Source organism: Suncus etruscus, chromosome 5 (assembly GCF_024139225.1).
Source record: "Suncus etruscus isolate mSunEtr1 chromosome 5, mSunEtr1.pri.cur, whole genome shotgun sequence".
Taxonomy (NCBI): domain Eukaryota; kingdom Metazoa; phylum Chordata; class Mammalia; order Eulipotyphla; family Soricidae; genus Suncus; species Suncus etruscus.
The window spans coordinates 151,831,751-151,849,422 of record NC_064852.1 but is presented as its reverse complement, the minus strand read 5'-3'; the positions used below and the strand labels follow the sequence as shown (position 1 = coordinate 151,849,422).

At 52.3% G+C, this 17,672-nt stretch overlaps 1 protein-coding gene across 2 annotated transcripts in view; it reads left to right on the top strand.

Moving 5' to 3' along the window:
- Positions 1-16,434, top strand: part of VPS13B (vacuolar protein sorting 13 homolog B) — a 724,212-nt gene extending 707,778 nt beyond the window's left edge. For both annotated transcript variants that reach the window (XM_049773957.1, XM_049773956.1), the window contains exons 54-61: positions 1,048-1,166; positions 3,905-4,701; positions 7,379-7,555; positions 8,675-8,845; positions 10,107-10,277; positions 12,236-12,338; positions 12,729-12,978; positions 16,117-16,434. In XM_049773957.1, coding sequence (XP_049629914.1) covers positions 1,048-1,166; positions 3,905-4,701; positions 7,379-7,555; positions 8,675-8,845; positions 10,107-10,277; positions 12,236-12,338; positions 12,729-12,978; positions 16,117-16,359 — 2,031 coding nt within the window. In that variant the 3' untranslated portion in view covers positions 16,360-16,434. The remainder of the gene's footprint in view (positions 1-1,047; positions 1,167-3,904; positions 4,702-7,378; positions 7,556-8,674; positions 8,846-10,106; positions 10,278-12,235; positions 12,339-12,728; positions 12,979-16,116) is intronic.
- The last annotated feature ends 1,238 nt before the right edge of the window (positions 16,435-17,672 follow it).

The window sequence follows — 17,672 nt, the reverse complement described above, 5'->3', positions numbered from 1 at the left end:
TAGCAGGTACCTTGGCTGCTGGGGTTGTCAGGATTTCCAGAGCAGGACAGCACCCAAGAAAAAGACCAGGATATGGAAATCCAGTTCATGTTTGCATTTGGGGTCCTCTCTGTGGTCCTTTCCATGCCCCTGCTGGAACTTCTTCATTGTAAAGTTCATGATAAAAGTGTGGCCCATCCAGGTCACCCATTGCTGGCTCTGGTCCTTCCCCAAGATGTCTCACTCCTGGGACTCACAATCCAAGCAAAGTCTTGGGCTTAACTGGTGCTGCCACTCACCAGCAACAACCACACATCTGGCACTTCTAACCACACCACCAGGTGCTACTGACTGTGGACACAGAGTCCCCAGGGTCAAGTTTAAGCAGCTTTAGGGATTGGAGAGAGACGAGACAGAGAGACAAAGACAGAGAGATGCAGTTAAGGCATGGCCTTCTATGAAGCCAGTCCAAATTTGATTCCTGGCACACGTACACAGTCAGGTATGACCAAGAAACTTCAGGGACCTCCCTGGCCTCTGATGCCCCATCCAGGCAGCATTGGTGGGTTGCTCTAGTCTAGGGGTTAGTGTCCATCTGTTTGGGGAGTGGGGGGTACAGTGATTTTAGGTCTCCAGCTAAGAAATGAGGAAATGGCATATTTATGGTAAAGTCAGTACTTTTGAAGCATCTTGAGCCTCATATTTCAAGTCCCATGTTCCAGGCTCCCCTGTTCCTTGCAGAAATTCAGATATGCACCTGCATCCAGTCCTGGCTAAGTTCTAACCCATGGACAAGTATTTGTCAGTTCCCAGGAAACTGAGAATGGGGACCCTCCCACCCCACCTTCCACACTGCTCCCCACAAGCCTGACAACTGGATATTGAAAAATCTGAGCTTGCGTTTTTTTTTTTTTTAATCCTCGCTACCCCCTTTCATTTCCAACCACTCATTTGGTTACAGGGAAATGTAACCAGGGCTTTTGTGGCACTGAATCACAGGACAGAGTGCAAAGCAAGTGTTTCAGTGGCAATGCTTCCTTGGCACTCAGATATGGCTGTTTTCTGCAGGTGGTGTTTCTGACGGGCTTTGGCTATGTCTACGTGGACATTGGCCATCAATGTGGCACCCTGTGCATCACAGTGGCCCCAGAAGAGAAGGCAGGACCTGCTATGACTGGTACCCCCAGGTAGGTTTAAGTACAACTCCAGATCCAGAGAGATCCTCTGGGGGGCTAGGTGCTTGTTTTGTATGAAGCTGACCCCTTTGTCATCCCAGCACCACCCCTCAGGGACCCAGAGCACCTCTTCCAAATAATCCAAAAAAATAAAACAAAACAAACAGAAGAACACTTTTTTGGTTTGGCGATACACCTGGTGGTGCTTACTCCTGGCTCTGTTCAGGAATCACTCCTGGCCATGATCCAGATCCATATGGGGTGTCAGGGAATGAACCCAGCTGCATGTAAGGCAAGGGCCTTATCTGATCTGCTGTATACTCATTTTGGCCCCTGGACAGACAAACCCTTTTTTATACTTTTTGCCGTAGCAGCCAAGTACTCTTTCCCCTTCCAGCAAGTGGTGAATTTACAACCCACCATCCTTGCTCAGCCTAGATAAATGTTAGAGTTTCTGGTGAATTCTTGTGTGACTCATTCATCTGTGTCTTGGCATAAAGTTGTACCTGCTGGACACTTGCTGCAGTAGTGGCAAGGACAGTTGAATCCCCAGCACTACACTCAGTCCTCTGAGCACCATGGAACACTCCTGAGCACTGAGCCAGGAATAGCTCCTGAGCACTACCAGAGTTCACACCTGAGCACTGAACTTGAGATGTCTCTAAAACCCAAAATAAAGAATACAAAGGGCGGTGGCGCTAAAGGTAAGGTGCCTGCCTTGCCTGCGCTAGCCTTGGACGAACCGCGGTTCGATCCCCCGGCGTCCCATATGGTCCCCCAAGCCAGGAGCAACTTCTGAGCACATAGCCAGGAGTAACCCCTGAGCGTTACTGGGTGTGGCCCAAAAACCAAAAATAAATAAATAAATAAATAAATAAATAAATAAATAAATAAATAAATAAATCATCCCTGTGGGCCAGAACAACTGCAGCAAGCAGGGCACTTGCCTTGCATGTAGCCAGCCTGGATTTGGTTCCAAGAACTCCATATGATTCCCCACCAGGAATAATCCCTGAGTACCACCAGATGTGACTCAAAAGGAAAGGAAAGTAAATCCTTTTTGCTATAGGCATCCTGAATTGCCTTCTGGGATTTTCTTCTATAACAAGTAGAGCAAACTGGTTCACAGCTCAAAGTGTGCTTCTTAGATAGCACATCAGTCTCAGCCTGAAATATAAATGAACCCACCGCAGTCACATACTGACCTACACGTTAGCCATTTGTGCCGGTTCAGAAGTCAACTAGCCATTTGGAGCCCCGTGTTCCCCTTGCAGACTCAGAGCTGCCCATGGGCTTCACAAGCAAAGCCGAAGAGCTCAGATCCTTGTCTTCTGACTTAGAAAGTTCAGGGGAACAAGAACTTTTTGTTTATTTGTTTTGGGCTACTCCTGGCTCTACACTCAGGAATCACTCCTGGTGGGCTCTGGGTCATATAGGATGCAGGGATCATGGGATGCAAGGCAACAAGCACCCTCCCTGGTATGTAATTGCTCTGGTCCCAGAATAAGAACTTTATATACCCCAGTGCCCATATTAAATAAGGGCAAAAGACATTCCACAGAAAATCTAGGACAATGAAATGCAAGTAATCTGGGAGATGCCTAAGTAATAAGGTAATAACTTTCCCCCATCATCAAAGACCTAGAGAGGAGTAAATCTTTCTGTTCTCTCAAAGTACTTGAGCCAGGTGCATTTATAAACCCCAAATTCCCTTTGGCTTGAGAACTCTTAGAGGATTTTCCTTCCTTTTGCTCTGTTAAAAAAAAATTAAATTAAATAAGTTTTGCATTGAGGTAATGTTAGTTTACGACACTTTCATTTACGGGTGTAAAGTCATGTCTCATTTAAGAATCTAAAGCAGTAAATTAAAGGGTAAAGAGAGAGGCCGGAGAGAGCACAGCAGTAGAGCATTTGCTTTGCACATGGCCCAGGACAGACCCAGGTTTCATCCCCAGCATCCCATATGGTCTCCTGAGGCTGCCAGGAGGGCTTTCTCAGCGCAGAGCCAGGAGTAACCACTGAGCACTGCCAGAGATGGCCCAAAATCAAAATTAAAAAAAAAGATAGAAAAAGACCATAAGGCACTTTCCTTGCACATGGCTGACCTTGGTTCAAATCCTGGCACCACATAGGCTCTCCTGGGTTCCTGGAGGCTCCCTAACCCCAAACCAGTATCATTGGGGTTGGCCCTGTAGTCCCTTCAGCACTGCTGGGTAGTGGAGTCCCTCCCAGCTCTGAGGGCCCAGCAGCATATCATCCTGGGCTCCTTGATAAGCCCGCAGTTCAATTAGTGGAGAATTCCTGGATACCAAATTGAGATCGAGGCATCCAGCACTCCATGGGTCTTCCTGAGTGGGAGCAGCTCTACTGAAATGGAGAACACAGGGAGAGCCGGGCTGAGGGCCTGCCTGCAGGCCAGCAGTTCTTGGCACTCAGTATCCCTGAAGGGCGTTGACTGGCTACGTGGCCTTTCCAGGAGCACTGTGGGGCTAGGGCAGCCATCCTGCCCACAGACAGGAAAGACAGACCCTGGAGGACAAATGTAGTGCCCATCAGGGCCCCACAGGCTGCCACATGGCAGTGCCTGGATGGCTGGAGAGACTCGCGAACTGGTTTCTGGAGCTCAGATACTCATTTGCTGTTGAGGGGAATGGGCCGGGACAGCAAAAGGTTCTAGAAGGCCCAGCTGTGTTGGAGGGAAGCATGGAGGCCAGAGAAATTGATTAAAGCTTCTCTTCTTTTCTCTCTAGGAACCTGAACAGGCTTTTGACCTTGACAGTGTCTGTCACCCAGTTGAGCCTGATCATGCTGGATGACCTGACACACCACAGAGCTTCTTCGGAACTGCTTAGACTCACCCTGGACGGCATTTTGCTGCAGGTGGCCCCATTGGCCAACCTGCTCCCTGGGGACGAGGATCTGGGGGCACTTCCAGAGCTTTACCAGCTGGAGGCCTGCTGTGGAGACCTACAGCTTGACAACCAGCTCTTCAGCAAGTCCAACTTCCACTTTGCTGTGCTGGTGTGCCAGGGTGAGAAGACTGAGCCAATGCCCTTTCTGCGAGCGCTTGGGCCACTGGCATCCACCCAGGAGCTGGAGGGCTTCCGGGAAAACTGCTTCGTCCGCCTCGGCCTCACCCTGGCTGCAAGCATGCGCTCGCCCCTGGACATCCACGAGTTCCACTTTGAGCTGAAGCCCGGCCGTCTCTACGTGGAAGACACGTTCATCTACTACATCAAGACCCTGTTTGAGTCCTACTTGCCGGCCACTTACACTCCAGCACTCATCACCGAAGGCCAGGAGGCACTGCCCCTGCAGGTCCGGCAGCATGCCAGTGCATTGGTGCACCCTGTGAGGCTCCGGAAGCTGGTGATCCAGCCTGTGAGCCTGCTGGTCAGCATCCATGCCTCCCTCAAACTGTACATTGCCTCCGACCACACCCCACTGTCCTTCTCGGTGTTTGAGCGAGGCCCCGTCTTCACCACAGCCCGCCAGCTTGTCCATGCCCTGGCTATGCACTATGCTGCCGGGGCGCTCTTCCGAGCAGGTAAGGCCCGAGCTGGGAAGGCAGAAAGGCAGCACATGGAGGGCATTGGTGCCTGATGTGGGAGTTCAGTAGCTTTCGTCTCCATTCTGCCTCTGGGCCCCTAACGAGCTACCTTGTGGCTGTGGCCCCACCATGAGCTAGTTTCCAGTCCACATAAAGTCAGGGCAATTCCTGTATTTTGTGGGCCACCTCATGGCACATCTATGCATCAGTAGAGGCACACTGGACACATTGGGAAAGGAATACCAGTTCCTGGCACAGGACAGCATCCGGCCCTCACTCTCCAGACCTCTGTAGGGGGCTTTGAGGGGTGAATGTGTGCAGGGAGCTGGCAGTACTGGTTCCTGTTTGATAATGATCTGGCTTTCCCCTCAGCTCCCATGAACCCAAGCAGGGCCCCTCGTAATGAAGAGTGAGGAATCCTTATCAGGGTGGGTAAATCAGAGGACCCACAGACACTCCTGCAGGCACAAGAAAGGCCCTGAGTTAAGCCCTCAGCACTGCCTAGCAACCCCCTACACTGCTCACCAGGGCAGTGTAGTGGCTTATCACCAGCTCTGAGCCTTCCGGCCTGGTACTACCAAGTATTTCTGGATGTACCCCCTCAGAACCCCTGAGTACTGCCTAGGAGGTCCCCCTCAAAGGAAAACCTAAACTCAACATAAACTTCTTGCTTCTGATGGTCACAGCCCAGGAACCTCGGTGCTGAGAAACATGTGCCCATATATGGTCAGCGGGAGGCTCAGTGACCCGTAGTGTCGCTCGGCTGCAGAGATCCGGTTTGCTCATAATGAAATTCATAAGTGCTAAGCGAGCAGCCCCAGCGCTTAACTGAATATGACAAGACCCAGGGAGGCCTGCAGAGTCCATGTTTTGATAGCTTGCACAACGGCGAGGGAAATATTTCCCCCTCGCTAAGAAATGGTTTAAAAATAAGCAGTTAACATTTCACATTTAATTGCTGGCTCTATTTATAAACAATCCCAGAAAACTTGCCCTTGCAGCCAGCTTGTGCTTTTTTAGCCTGGGCAGCAGGCCTGGGCTGCCGGGCTCAGACTGGGGGTCCTGGGAAGGAGCGGGCACCCCAGGCCACAGCCAGGGTAGGTGGACCCTTCTGGGCCGTGCACTGGTAGAGGCGCTGCCCCGGAACAGCGGCCCATGTGCTCCGAATGCGTTCACTTGCTCGCTCACTCTTGCTTTATGTTTTTAATGAGCTTTCACAAGCACATTCTGTTTGGATTTTCTATAATCCACCTAAAAATCCTCTAAGCTATTGCCCCAACCTCATTATACGCAGAGACAAGAACTTCTCACACGAGCGCCAAGTTCTCATGCCTGTTGAGAATTCGGTCACTAAAAGCCTGCGGACAATCTGGGGCTTATCTGGAGGGAAGTGGTGAGTGGGAAGGTGGTCAGCATTCACCCACCGCCACCCACCCAGTTTTAGCAGATTAGTCCTGCATTCCCGGGGCAGGGTCGGGGGCGGGGGTCCCAGAGTGGGAGGTGCCCACCTGCATAGATGCAGTTCCGAGTGGAAGAAATGCCGGGCTTGGTTTCTAGAGAGCTCTGAAGAGATACCCTGAAGGTGATTTTCAGAAGAAACCGAGACAGAGGTGCGGGAGGAGGCCTAAAGGGCTGAAGTAGGGGTGCGGGGTTCCGTCCACAGCACCGCATGGTCCCCCAAGCACTGAGCCAGATATGGCACCCCTTAAAAAAAGGAAATGGGAAAAACAAGAGAATAAATGCCTCGCTGTGAAGGAAAGAACGTGGGCTTTATGAGGCCAGAGAGAGAAAGAGTACAGTGCAGAGGGCGCTTGCCTTGCACATCGCAGGTCTGGATTTGTTGCCCTGCACTCCTGGCCCTCCAACCCCGTCCAGAGTGATCCTTGAGTGCAGGGCAGGAGTGAGCCCCGAGCACTGCCAGGTATGGCCCCCAAACCAAAATCCCAATGTGGCTTTAGCATTCCCTGTTGGGCCTCCTTTGCTGGCAGGGACAGGTGAGTGTTCCTGCCTGTAACTGCTCTGCCAGGCCAGAACAGTGACTTTGTTAGGCAGTAACAGTCTCTCAGCTCTCCTCCTGGGAACCTCCGGCAAGGAGGGACATGGAGATGCTGTTAGGGCAGTCTCAGGCCTTCCGGGCTGAAGGAACATTCTGGGCCGTCAACCTGGGAGAGTCCAACAGCCCTCCTGATCCCTACCCACTTGAGGATAATCAGTGTGACTCAGACCAGTAATGGACTTGGTTTTTGAACCAGAGAGCATGGGGAGGAGGGGAGGGTTGTTAGAAGGAAGCCAGGCAGGGGTCTGGCTCTGCTCCCCTGAGTTTAGGGATGGATGGGAAGGTCGTCTGAAGTGCCTGGGCCCACATATTTCCCTGCTCCATGCCTTCATCTTCTGTGGCATGTTCCTTCTGAAAATCCTGGTTTTAAAATGTCCCGGTAAGGGGAACACTCTTGATGTCATCTTGATGAACCCAAGGACAAACTCTAGGCCTGGAGCAATCTGGAAGGGGGTCCTGTGGAGGGGCCCAGTGCCAAGGTCCTCGAGCCTAAGTGACATGGAGCGGGCCATAGGCTTCCCCCGTCCCCGGTGCCGGCATTCTGGTCATGGGGGGGGGGGGGGCCGGGCTGGGCAGCGCCCTGCAAGCTAATCTCTTGCCCTTCGCCTTGGCCCGCAGGCTGGGTGGTGGGGTCGCTGGAGATCCTGGGCAGCCCGGTGAGCCTGGTGCGCAGCATCGGCACCGGCGTGGCCGACTTCTTCCGCCTGCCCTACGAGGGGCTGACGCGGGGCCCCGGCGCCTTCGTCAGCGGAGTGTCCAGGGGCACCTCGTCCTTCGTCAAGCACATCTCCAAAGGTAACGTGACCCCCGGGCTGGGCTGCGCGCCCCTTCTCCCAGCCTCCGGCTCCTGCAGGTGCGCGTGAGCGCAGTGCCACCTGCTGGCGGCCCCGCTGGGTCGCTCGAGGTTCTGCCCTAGAAGGTGGGCGATGGATGGGCTGCGGGGTCCCCTTTCGCCTGCAGAGCCCTGGCCCCCAGTTCTGTGCGGGCGGGTTCCCGAGGCCTCCTAAAGGACTCAGAGGAATTTGAACTTGCAGAGTCCTCGACCATGGAGCAGGGCAAGCAAGCAGCCCACAACAGCGGGAACCAGAAACCGGTTCCCAGCCTATACTCAGGGGTGGCCCCCACCATGTGCGGTGTCTGGATCTTGGGGGTTTCCGGGACTTGTATTTAGGCAAAAACCCAACTCTCGTCTGTGCAGGGTTCGAGTGTACATGTGGAAACCCCTACAGGTGTCTATATGTGTAGGCCCCCCTGGGGGTGCTTATGTGCGAGTGTCTATATGCGTGCCTGTGTGTATGTGAGCATAGGTGTGCGTGTCCCACGTATGTGTTTGAGTTGCATGCATAAAAATATGTGTTGGTGTATTCATGCATACGTGTATGTGTAGCAGCCCTACCAGGGATTTTTTTGTGCAGAGGCCCTCCCTGGTGTTCAAGGCCTGGAAGGTTATTGTGAGCTGCAGACTTGCTGGGGAGGATGAGTCTGTTGGGGACTAGGCTCCCCACCATTTCCCCTTTGGGGTGGGGGCTGGCTTTCCACGGCAAATATCCCCAGGTAGGGATCACTGGTTTCCAGAATACTGTAAGTTCCAGGGCAGGAGGGGGAAGTGGTTTGCACTTCAGCGCCTGTGGGAGGTGCTTGGCATTCTGTCAATGCAGATAGGTGCTCTGATGCTTCTCTCTCAGAGTCCGGCCCACATGGGTCCACTCACACTTAGGTGCATTCCCTGAAGACCAGCGGGTATGGTAGGGCCCATCTTGGATGGTCTCATCTGCCCTCTGGAAAACTACCTCACCCCTCTCCTGACACTCAGCTTCCTCTCGGCTCTGCTCTGCTCCAGACTGCCCCAGGGCCACATAACCTACTCCGTGCTCTGCCCAGGAGATCAACCGACCCCGTGCTCTTTATCCACAGGAACCCTCACCTCCATCACCAACTTGGCCACCAGCCTGGCCCGCAACATGGACCGGCTGTCCCTGGACGAGGAGCACTCCAGCCGGCAGGAGGAGTGGCGGCGGAGGCTCCCCGAGAGTCTGGGCGAGGGACTCCGAGAGGGCCTGTCACGTCTGGGCATCAGCCTCCTCGGTAAGGGGCGCGGGTGCCCAGTGCACATGCAAGTAGGGGGTATTGAGTCCTGGAACCACCAGGGCTTCTGGAAGACAGAGCCTGGGGCCTTCTCCTAAATCCTGGGGTACCTTTCGCCAGGAGAAGCAACTGTGCCAATGGCCCAGTGCCCCGGCATGCACCCATGCCTGCTTCCTGGCCTCTCAGGTGACCCCATCTCTGGCCTTAGCAGCTCTCCCCAGAGCATTCCGAGTCTTCAACACCACTGAAGCTCATTTTATCAGGGACAGGGTGCCCAGTGGTTGTTTGCAGAGCAGCAGATGGTACAGAGAGCAACCAAGAGTGCCACGGATGTTCGTCTCCAAATATCCCAAATGTTTGAAAACACAGTCGCTTTACAAATACTGGCTAAGAAGATCCTTATAGCTGAGACTTCGCAGAGCAGGATTTTCAAGGGCATCTTTGTTTATTTGTTTGCAAAGGAATTTAAAACTGTATTGCTTGGCGGCACGCCCATGGAGCATCTGAAGGCATGTGCGTCCTCCAAGATCAAAGGGCCCGGAGAGGAGGGCTGGGTGTAGAGGGGTGTATGAGAGAGTGGGGGTGGCTTGACCTGCAGCTTGGAACTTGCTTGGAACTGCTCCAGGGGGAGCAAGCAGTTGCATGGAGCAGGTGAAGGTCTGAAAATGACACCTGGTCACCTGAGAGCCTGTCCACTGGACTGGGAGCTGCTGGGCCCAGTGGCAGTCTTGGGCTATGGAGACTATTGCAGGGAAGTTCCCCATATGAAGATGTACCCCATGACTGATCAGTCTGTGAGGAACCAGAGTGGTGCCCTGCCAAGACCTTTGGGGAGCCAAGAAAGGAGGCCTTCCCTGAATCGCCATAGCAGTGTCCTCATCCAGCAAGGGGCCTTGGCTCCACACTCAGGACTTTCCCCAGCCTGAACCGGCCTGGCCCAAGCTGTTGCCCTTTCCTCAGAGGTAGACTCTGTCCCCTGCCTGAACCTTGGGCCCAAGAACTGCCCAGTGTATGGTGGGAAGACGAGAGTCGGGCAGGACCATGCTGGGCTCCATCCCCTATCAATCTGTCCCAGACCTGAAGGTCAGAGCTGCTTCACAGGATGGTCAGGCTCAGGCTCTGTCATCCACCACAGAAGGATACTATTGGGTGTACACAAACCTTCCCCCGTGACATTGCACCTCACGGATGGATGTCACTGGAGAATGGCCTTTCTTGGCTCTAATCCTCATTCCTCACTGGGGTGTCTGCCCTTCCACAGGTGCCATCGCAGGCATCGTAGATCAGCCGATGCAGAACTTCCAGAGGACATCAGAGGCCTCTATGGGACACAAAGCCAAGGGCGTCATCTCAGGAGTGGGGAAGGGGATCATGGGGGTGCTGACCAAGCCTATTGGGGGTGCTGCAGAGCTCGTGTCACAGACTGGCTATGGTGAGTTGGGGGAGGCCAACAGCTGCTCACATGGCACTCTGATTTCACTGGCCCCCAAGCCAGCCAGCCCTTCACTCAACAAAGGCCTGACAGAGTGGGCAGGCCTGTGAGAATAGCTTCCTCATCTCCGTCTGCATGTTTAACTGGAAGAGTGGTGTGATCTGAATCATCAGTCAGGACAGGAAACGAACCCGTAATTTCAGTATTTGTTCACGGAAGAATCTTGTTAAGTGCATTTAATAGAATGAACCTAGATTGGGGTCAAGTGATAGTACTGCAGGAAGGGTGTTTGCCTTGCACGCAGATGATCCCCAGCATCCTGTATGGTCTCGCAAGCCTGCCAGGAGTGATTCCTGAGTGTAGAGCCAGGAAATCACCCCTGAGCACTGCTGAGTGTGGCACAGAAACAGAATCAACCTCGATGAACAATCATGAGTTGAGGTTGAGGGTAGCACATAGGCACTGTATCAAGCAGAGACGAGAATGGTCAACTTACTGGTTAGTTACTTGAGAAGAAAGCTAGGTCTCAGGACAGAAAGATTTTTTTTCTTTTTTTGGGGGGCCACACCTGTTTGACACTCAGGGGTTACTCCTAGCTGTGCACTCAGAAATCACCCCTGGTTTATGGGACGCTGGGGGATCAAACCGCGGTCCATCCTCCTAGGCTAGCGCTTGCAAGGTAAATACCTTAGCTCTAGCACCACTGCTCCGGCCCCCAGAAAGATATTTTAAACAATAGCCTAGGAGCCAGAGAGATAGCATGGAAGTAGGGCATTTGCCTTGCATACTGAAGGACAGTGGTTCAAATCCTGGCATCCCATATGGTCACCTGAGCCTGCCAGGAGCGATTTCTGAGCGTAGAGCCAGGAGTAATCCCTGAGCACTGCCGGGTGGGACCTAAAAACCAAAACACAATAGCCTAGAGATTGAGCAAAAGATGTGTCTGTACATCTGTGTACTTGGCCTGTGTGTGCCGTGGGTACATGACTTGTACATGTGAACATGTGCCCCTACCTTGGCTCACCTTTCCTTCCTTTTCTGGCACTAGCTTCTTCACTGTTCATTCTCCCTGCCAGCCTCCTGGCCTCTGGCCATAACACCCCCATGTCTCCCCTGCAGTCCATCACAGCACAGGGCCTGGAGAACTGGACCCAAGGGTGGTAGGCATCATCCCCTCCCAGCCTATTGAGGAGCAGGTGGCTGTGCCCCTCCATGAGAGATCCCTCCCTCCTGGGCCCTGTGCAGAGCTGGGCCGCTTGTCAGAGGACCTGGCCAGCACCCCTGGCCAAGCTGATGTGCACAGTCACCAATATGCTTTCTTTTTTTTTCAAGATCCAGGGAGCTGGGTGGGAGGGTGCCTCCCCACAGGCTGTGTCTGCCCCTTCCCTGAGCGAGAGCAGCTCTCCACAACCATGTTTCCCTCCTTCCCCGTAAAACTTTTATGGCCACACTGAAGGTTTTACAGACACGAACTCTCCACCTAATGAAAGGGCCTCTTGGTAAACATTTACAAGCCCCAAGGAAACACACACACTGTTCTGGGCTCTTGGGGGGCAGCAGGGCCCCCAACCCTGTGATGTCCCCTCAGGGAATCAGCAGAAGGCCAGAGCCAACGCTCACTGTCTCCGAGCCTGCGGCTTGTTGCGCTGAGGGTGAAGTGGCTTCAGCAGCAGCAGACAGAGCACGTGGCTGGGAGGACTCAGCTGTCAATTCTAGGGAGCAGGGACCACCCCTCCCAAACTCTGGGCACATCCTCAGATGGCTGGATGTGGGAGCACCCTACTTGCTAGCCTCTTCCTGGATCTAGAGCACTCTGCAGATGGCAGTGGGGAAGGAAAGATGGAGGGAGGGTGGGAGGGAGGGGGGAGCATGGGTGATGAGGGAGGACTGTGTCTGTCTTGGGCCCAGGTGGTCTTACTGCTGGAAGTCCCTGTCACACTCTCCCTCTCTCACTACAGGCATCTTACATGGGGCTGGGCTCTCCCAGCTCCCCAAACAGCGTCATGAGCCCCGCACTCTCCTCGCTGACCAGGCACCCAACAGCCACGTCAAATATATCTGGTAAGACTCCCTGGCCTGCTTGCAGGGAACCCCACAGAGCTGCCATCCCAAATGGTCCAGCAGCACCAGGAAATGACGCCCTGGCTAGAGGTGGCCACAGAGCCCTGACCCCAGGGGAGTCTGCACTGAGGGATACCTGAGATACTCTGGGTCTCCAGTGCTGTAATTTGAGGTGATGCTCCTCAGGACGAGAAGTCCTGTCCCGGGAGCAGGGTTCTTGCCATCCCAAGTAGCTTGAGAGTTAAAATGAGTTACTGGTCAGGGAGAGGGAGCCAGGAACTAGGGTGCAGGCCTTAAATACAGGAAGGAGCCCCAAGCCTCATGCCCAACCCCACTTGGTCCCCCAAGCATTGCTGGGTGAGTGATGAAATGCATCTTCCTTGGACACAGGAAGATGCTGCAGTCTCTGGGCAGACCAGAAGTGCACATGGCCCTGGACGTGATGCTGGTGAGAGGTTCAGGCCAGGAGCATGAGGGCTGCCTGCTGCTGACGTCCGAGGTTCTGTTCGTGGTGAGCGTCAGTGAGGATGCGCAGCAACAGGCCTTCCCGGTCACCGAGATTGACTGTGCCTGCCACAGCAGCCAGAGCAACCTACTTGTAGTGTGCCTGCAGCAGCCCCGAGTGGCCTGTGACACGGAGGTGAGTGAGGATTGTGCAGAGGTGTTGGGGGTTGAGCTAACCAATCAGCTTTGGCTCAACACGCACCTAACCCCGGGACTTCGGGGCTGGAGGATCGCACGTGTCTCAGGGTGGCAGGAAGGCGTAGGGGACCCAGGACAAAGCTGTTCCAGCACAGGCAGGAATGGCGCCTCTGACCCCAGGTGGCTTCTGAGGAACGTGACGAAGTCAAGAGCCCCTCAGGGACCCTTCCCTGTGGCTAGGTCAGCCACAGCAGACCCCATCCCCGGCCTCTCCCTGCCTGCCCCTACTCCCCACAGTGAGGCAGGAGTCCCTGAGCTTGGATGACCACCAGCCATAGCACCACCAAGTTTTTGCTTCCTGGGTCTGTAATCAGCCAGGCCCGAGGCACTGGTGTTTGGACCTGCCACTTCACGTGGATGGCCCAATGCACCTGGTCTGACTTTGTGGCTGCCAAAATTTCCCAGTCCCACAAAAAGGCAAGCAGCCATCATTTGTTTTTGGGACACACCTGGCGGCACTCTGGCAGGCTCAGGGAACCATATGGGATTCCGGGAATCGAACCTAGGTCCATCCCAGGTCGGCCACATGCAAGGCAAATGCCCTACCTCTGTGCTATTGCTCCAGCCCTGGAGCCATTGTTTTTAAGGCCACAGGCCTACAAGAATGTTCCCAGGTTCCTGAGGAGCTCCCAGCCACTATTTTTCAGTTGCTATTGGGGGAATATCCCAGGTCTTAACGCCGACAACGGACACTCCTCTTGCCCACCTGTCTCTCCTGTTCTCAAAGGTGAGCCTTCTCTTGCCTTTATTCCTGAAGGACCGTGGCTTGTTAAAGCTAGAGGCCAAGGCACCATGGCCCAGACCATGAGCTCAGAATAAGGTTCCCTGTGCTCTGAATAAGGAACAGATATTGGAAGCACCCCAGGATATGAGTAGGTGAGATAGTGGAGCTCCAGGCCAAGGAGCCCCCTAGCTCCCCACAGCCCTCCTAAGAGCCCCTCTTCAAGGCAGCCCACATTCCCAAAGAAAATGCTTGTCTCATGGGGCCAGAGATCTGGGTTCGATACCTGGCATCCCAAATAGTCCCTCAAGCCTGCCAGGACTAACCTCGGAGTGTTTTGGGTGTGGATCTAAAAACAACAAATGCTCATCTCTTGCTCATGGGGCAGTTGGGTCTTTAACAAATACTATAACCCCACACATTTCCTTCCTCCGCTGCACCCCAATCAGACCAGAGGTGGGGAAGACTAGACCACTGCTCTTCTTCATGCAAGGTTCTTTTCAGGTGCCTCTTTGCTCTGCTGCCAGGAGCTGGCCCCTGGGATCTGGAAGGAACTAATTTAGATGACTTTGCATAGCTGCCAAGCCAGCAGGTTTCACTTTCTGTCCACCAGCAGCCATCAGGCCTTAACTTCCCTGGCCAGGTTCCTCTCCCAACATGGGGTTTCCAGTGCTGCCTAAGCCGTTGTGAAGGTAGTTCTCCAGCTGAAGGGGGCCTGTAGTAGTGCTCTGGCATACTTTGATGTCAGGAATTCTTGGGGAGCCTTCTCTAACTGGCCTTTAGGAACAGACCCCTACTCCTGCACACAAGTCTCTGACAGGGCCCCCCCATGGTCCCTGCGTCCTCCGCACAGACCCTGCACTTTCACCCACGCAGGGCCAGTTTCTAGGCTACACAAAAAGGCAAATTCCTTACATTGCCCTAGGAGTAAAGCCCTCATTCAAAGCCCAGGCTGGCCTTCAGTAGGTAAGGACAGGAAAGGGTGAGGGCTGTCTGATGTACAGGGCTAGAGCAGGACTCCGGGAAGCAGCGCTTACAGCTGAAGGGCCTTTATGAGCCGCTGCAGAGTCTGGTCAGTATAGCTAGTCCTCTACACCCCGAGGCCAGCCAGGCATCTCTAAACCATAAATGTACCTTTTGTCCCTCCCCTTTTCCATAAAATAGTCCTCTTCCTCTGCCTAGTTTTTGTTTTCTCTGGCTTTAGATCCCAGTAGTTTTTTAAAGTTATAAATCAAAGGTAAAATTATTATTATTATTATTTTTGGTTTTTGGGTCACATTCGGTGATGTTCAGGGGTTATTCCTGGCTCTGTGCTCAGAAATCACCCCTGGCGGGCTCGGGGGACCACATGGGATGCTGGGATTCAAAGTGCCGTCAGTCCTGTGTTGGTTGCATGCAAGGCTTAACGCTGTGCTATGGCTCCAGCCCCCAAAGGTGTAATTTTTAAAAATTGTCTGTCCAAAGGCACTGATTTGAAAGCACTCTTCACCACACTCCTATTGAAGAGGCTGGCAGCCACCAGACCCTTATTTCAGGGTAAAGTTGGATTTCACGTTGCCTTCGAGTGCCTCTTAAGAGGATGGATGGTTCCTGGGATGGTTGGGAAAGCCGTGACAGACGTTTTTCTAGTTGACAAGTACTAACATCAGCCTTAAATACAAGGGAAGTCCATACCCAAGTGCTTATTTCAAGCAATGTTTCTTGGGCTGGAGACAGTACTGAGGTTAAGGTACTTGCACAATATTGGCCGGGTAGAACCTTGATCCTGTAAAGCTATCCCGAAGAACCACCAGGACTGATCCCTGAAGCAGAATCAGCAGTGAGCCCTGAGCAATGCTGATGTGGCCCAACGCATTCCCCACCTCCACAAATTCTCAGACAGGGGGTCTTACACCCCCTGTAATGTACACTCACTCCCATGATCTTCTAAGGGGAAACTCACATAAATGGAAGGTGGGCACAGCACAAAACTTGGGAACCACAAGGAGGAAAAAGGTTAAGAAATGATGATTTAAAGGACAGGCATCCAAGTATTCTTGTGCAGTTTTAGCGGACACTGCACTAACAGCTCAGAGGTTAAGTATTTTAGATTAAATGACTTTGGGGATGGAGGTAAGCTACTCACAGCAGTGCTCAGGGCTTACTTCTGGCTCTGCACTCGGTAATAACTCCTGGCAGTGCTCAGGGGACCATATGGATGCCAGGGATGGAATCCAGGTTGGCCTTACCTTCTGTACTGTCACTCAAGCCCCTAGATTAAATGACTCGAACACACAAACTCCAAGGTGGTGTCTCAATGCAACGAGGCAGAGCAGGATGCCCTTTCACTTAACTCTATGTGGGTTTGGCTCCCAGGTGGACGGCACCCGAGAGCGGCTCTCAGAGCAGCAGTACAACAGACTCGTGGACTACATCACCAAGACATCCTGCCACCTGGCCCCCAGCTGCTCACCTGCACCCTGCCCCGTGGTGCCTGTGGAGCCGCCCCTCTGCCCCGTGAAGACCTACCACTACTTGGTTGATGCTCATTTTGCTCAAGTCTTCATCAGTAAGTTTATCATGGTGAAGAATAAAGCTCTGAGGAAGGGCTTCCCTTGAGACTGCTGATTCCAGCGTGGAATGTACTTTTGGGAAATAAATTAACTGGCATCCTAACAGCTGGCCAGGATGCAACTTTTCTAGAAGTTTTCTAGTCTCTAAAATTCACATTCTTCTTTCTTTCCTAAGGCTACTTTAAATGGAGGCAGTCTGTAACTAGAATACTTTGCAGCACACGTAGAAAATGTATTCCTTGTAACTGGAAATCTGTAAACTCTGCAAAGTACGGTCAGTTAAGCATCAGCACAGAGGCAGAGTTGAAACTACATTCCCAATTTCATCTGTTTTTAGGAAAAGGTTTGGAATGTAAATGCTACTGGTCGGCTAGACTATTACTGAAATGTAATGCTAGTCTGATACTTGTAAACTGAATCTTTCTGTGTATAATATTTCTATGTTTTACTGTATTCTGATGACAGGCCAGGTTCATGTTCAGAAAATGTTTTCCAGTTTTGCATGAACCTCCCATCTTTTTGGATAAAAATAGACCCCAAATGCTCAGGTGAATTTCTTGGGTTCCAGAAGCAAATACAGTAGAAACTGTTTGGAATATGCCCTTGTGAGGATTTGGAAGCAGGATTCATACTGCCTAGAGCACCAGTTCCCTAATTTTCAGTAATATCCAAAGACATTTCAACTGGTAATATCCAGATTTGAAACTGCAGTCTAGTGCCTGCAATTGTGCCACATTAAATAAATTCGACTTCCAATGCCTGCTGATCCTTAAGTCTTGTAGGGTGTGAGAAATCCTTCAAAGTTGTTTCTGGAAAACAACATTATCAATGGACAATAGTTCATGAACCTGCGTCACAAGACTTTTGTCAGATTAATTTCAAGAGTAATTATTTTAAGAGCTGTAAATATGTTTTAATTCAATCTCTTATGGTGATTTTGCATACCAAGTTATTATATAAAAATTAATTGAGATAAAAGGAATACTTGGGTTACTACCACCAGGGCACTTTTAAGATAGTTTCTCTGAATAGCTGAGTCATGAGGACTCAGTTGAAAGAATAAAAACCTAATAAAGTGACAATCAGTGACTGGATTAGCTTTGATAGTTTTCTTTTGAAAGTTCCCTATAAAACCAATTGGATCACAACAAGAACACTTCACCTGAACAACTTATGTGCAATACAGACACAACACCAATTCTCCACTAAGGCAACCACCGAGTACAGAAAAGCCACATGTCAGAGGCACACCTGCATGTACTCAGCAGCACCTGCATGTGAGGACACCCAGGTTTACTGAGTCCACCTCCCACCTCCTCCACATCTCACCTGTGTTCAAAAAAACTGAATTACCCGTAA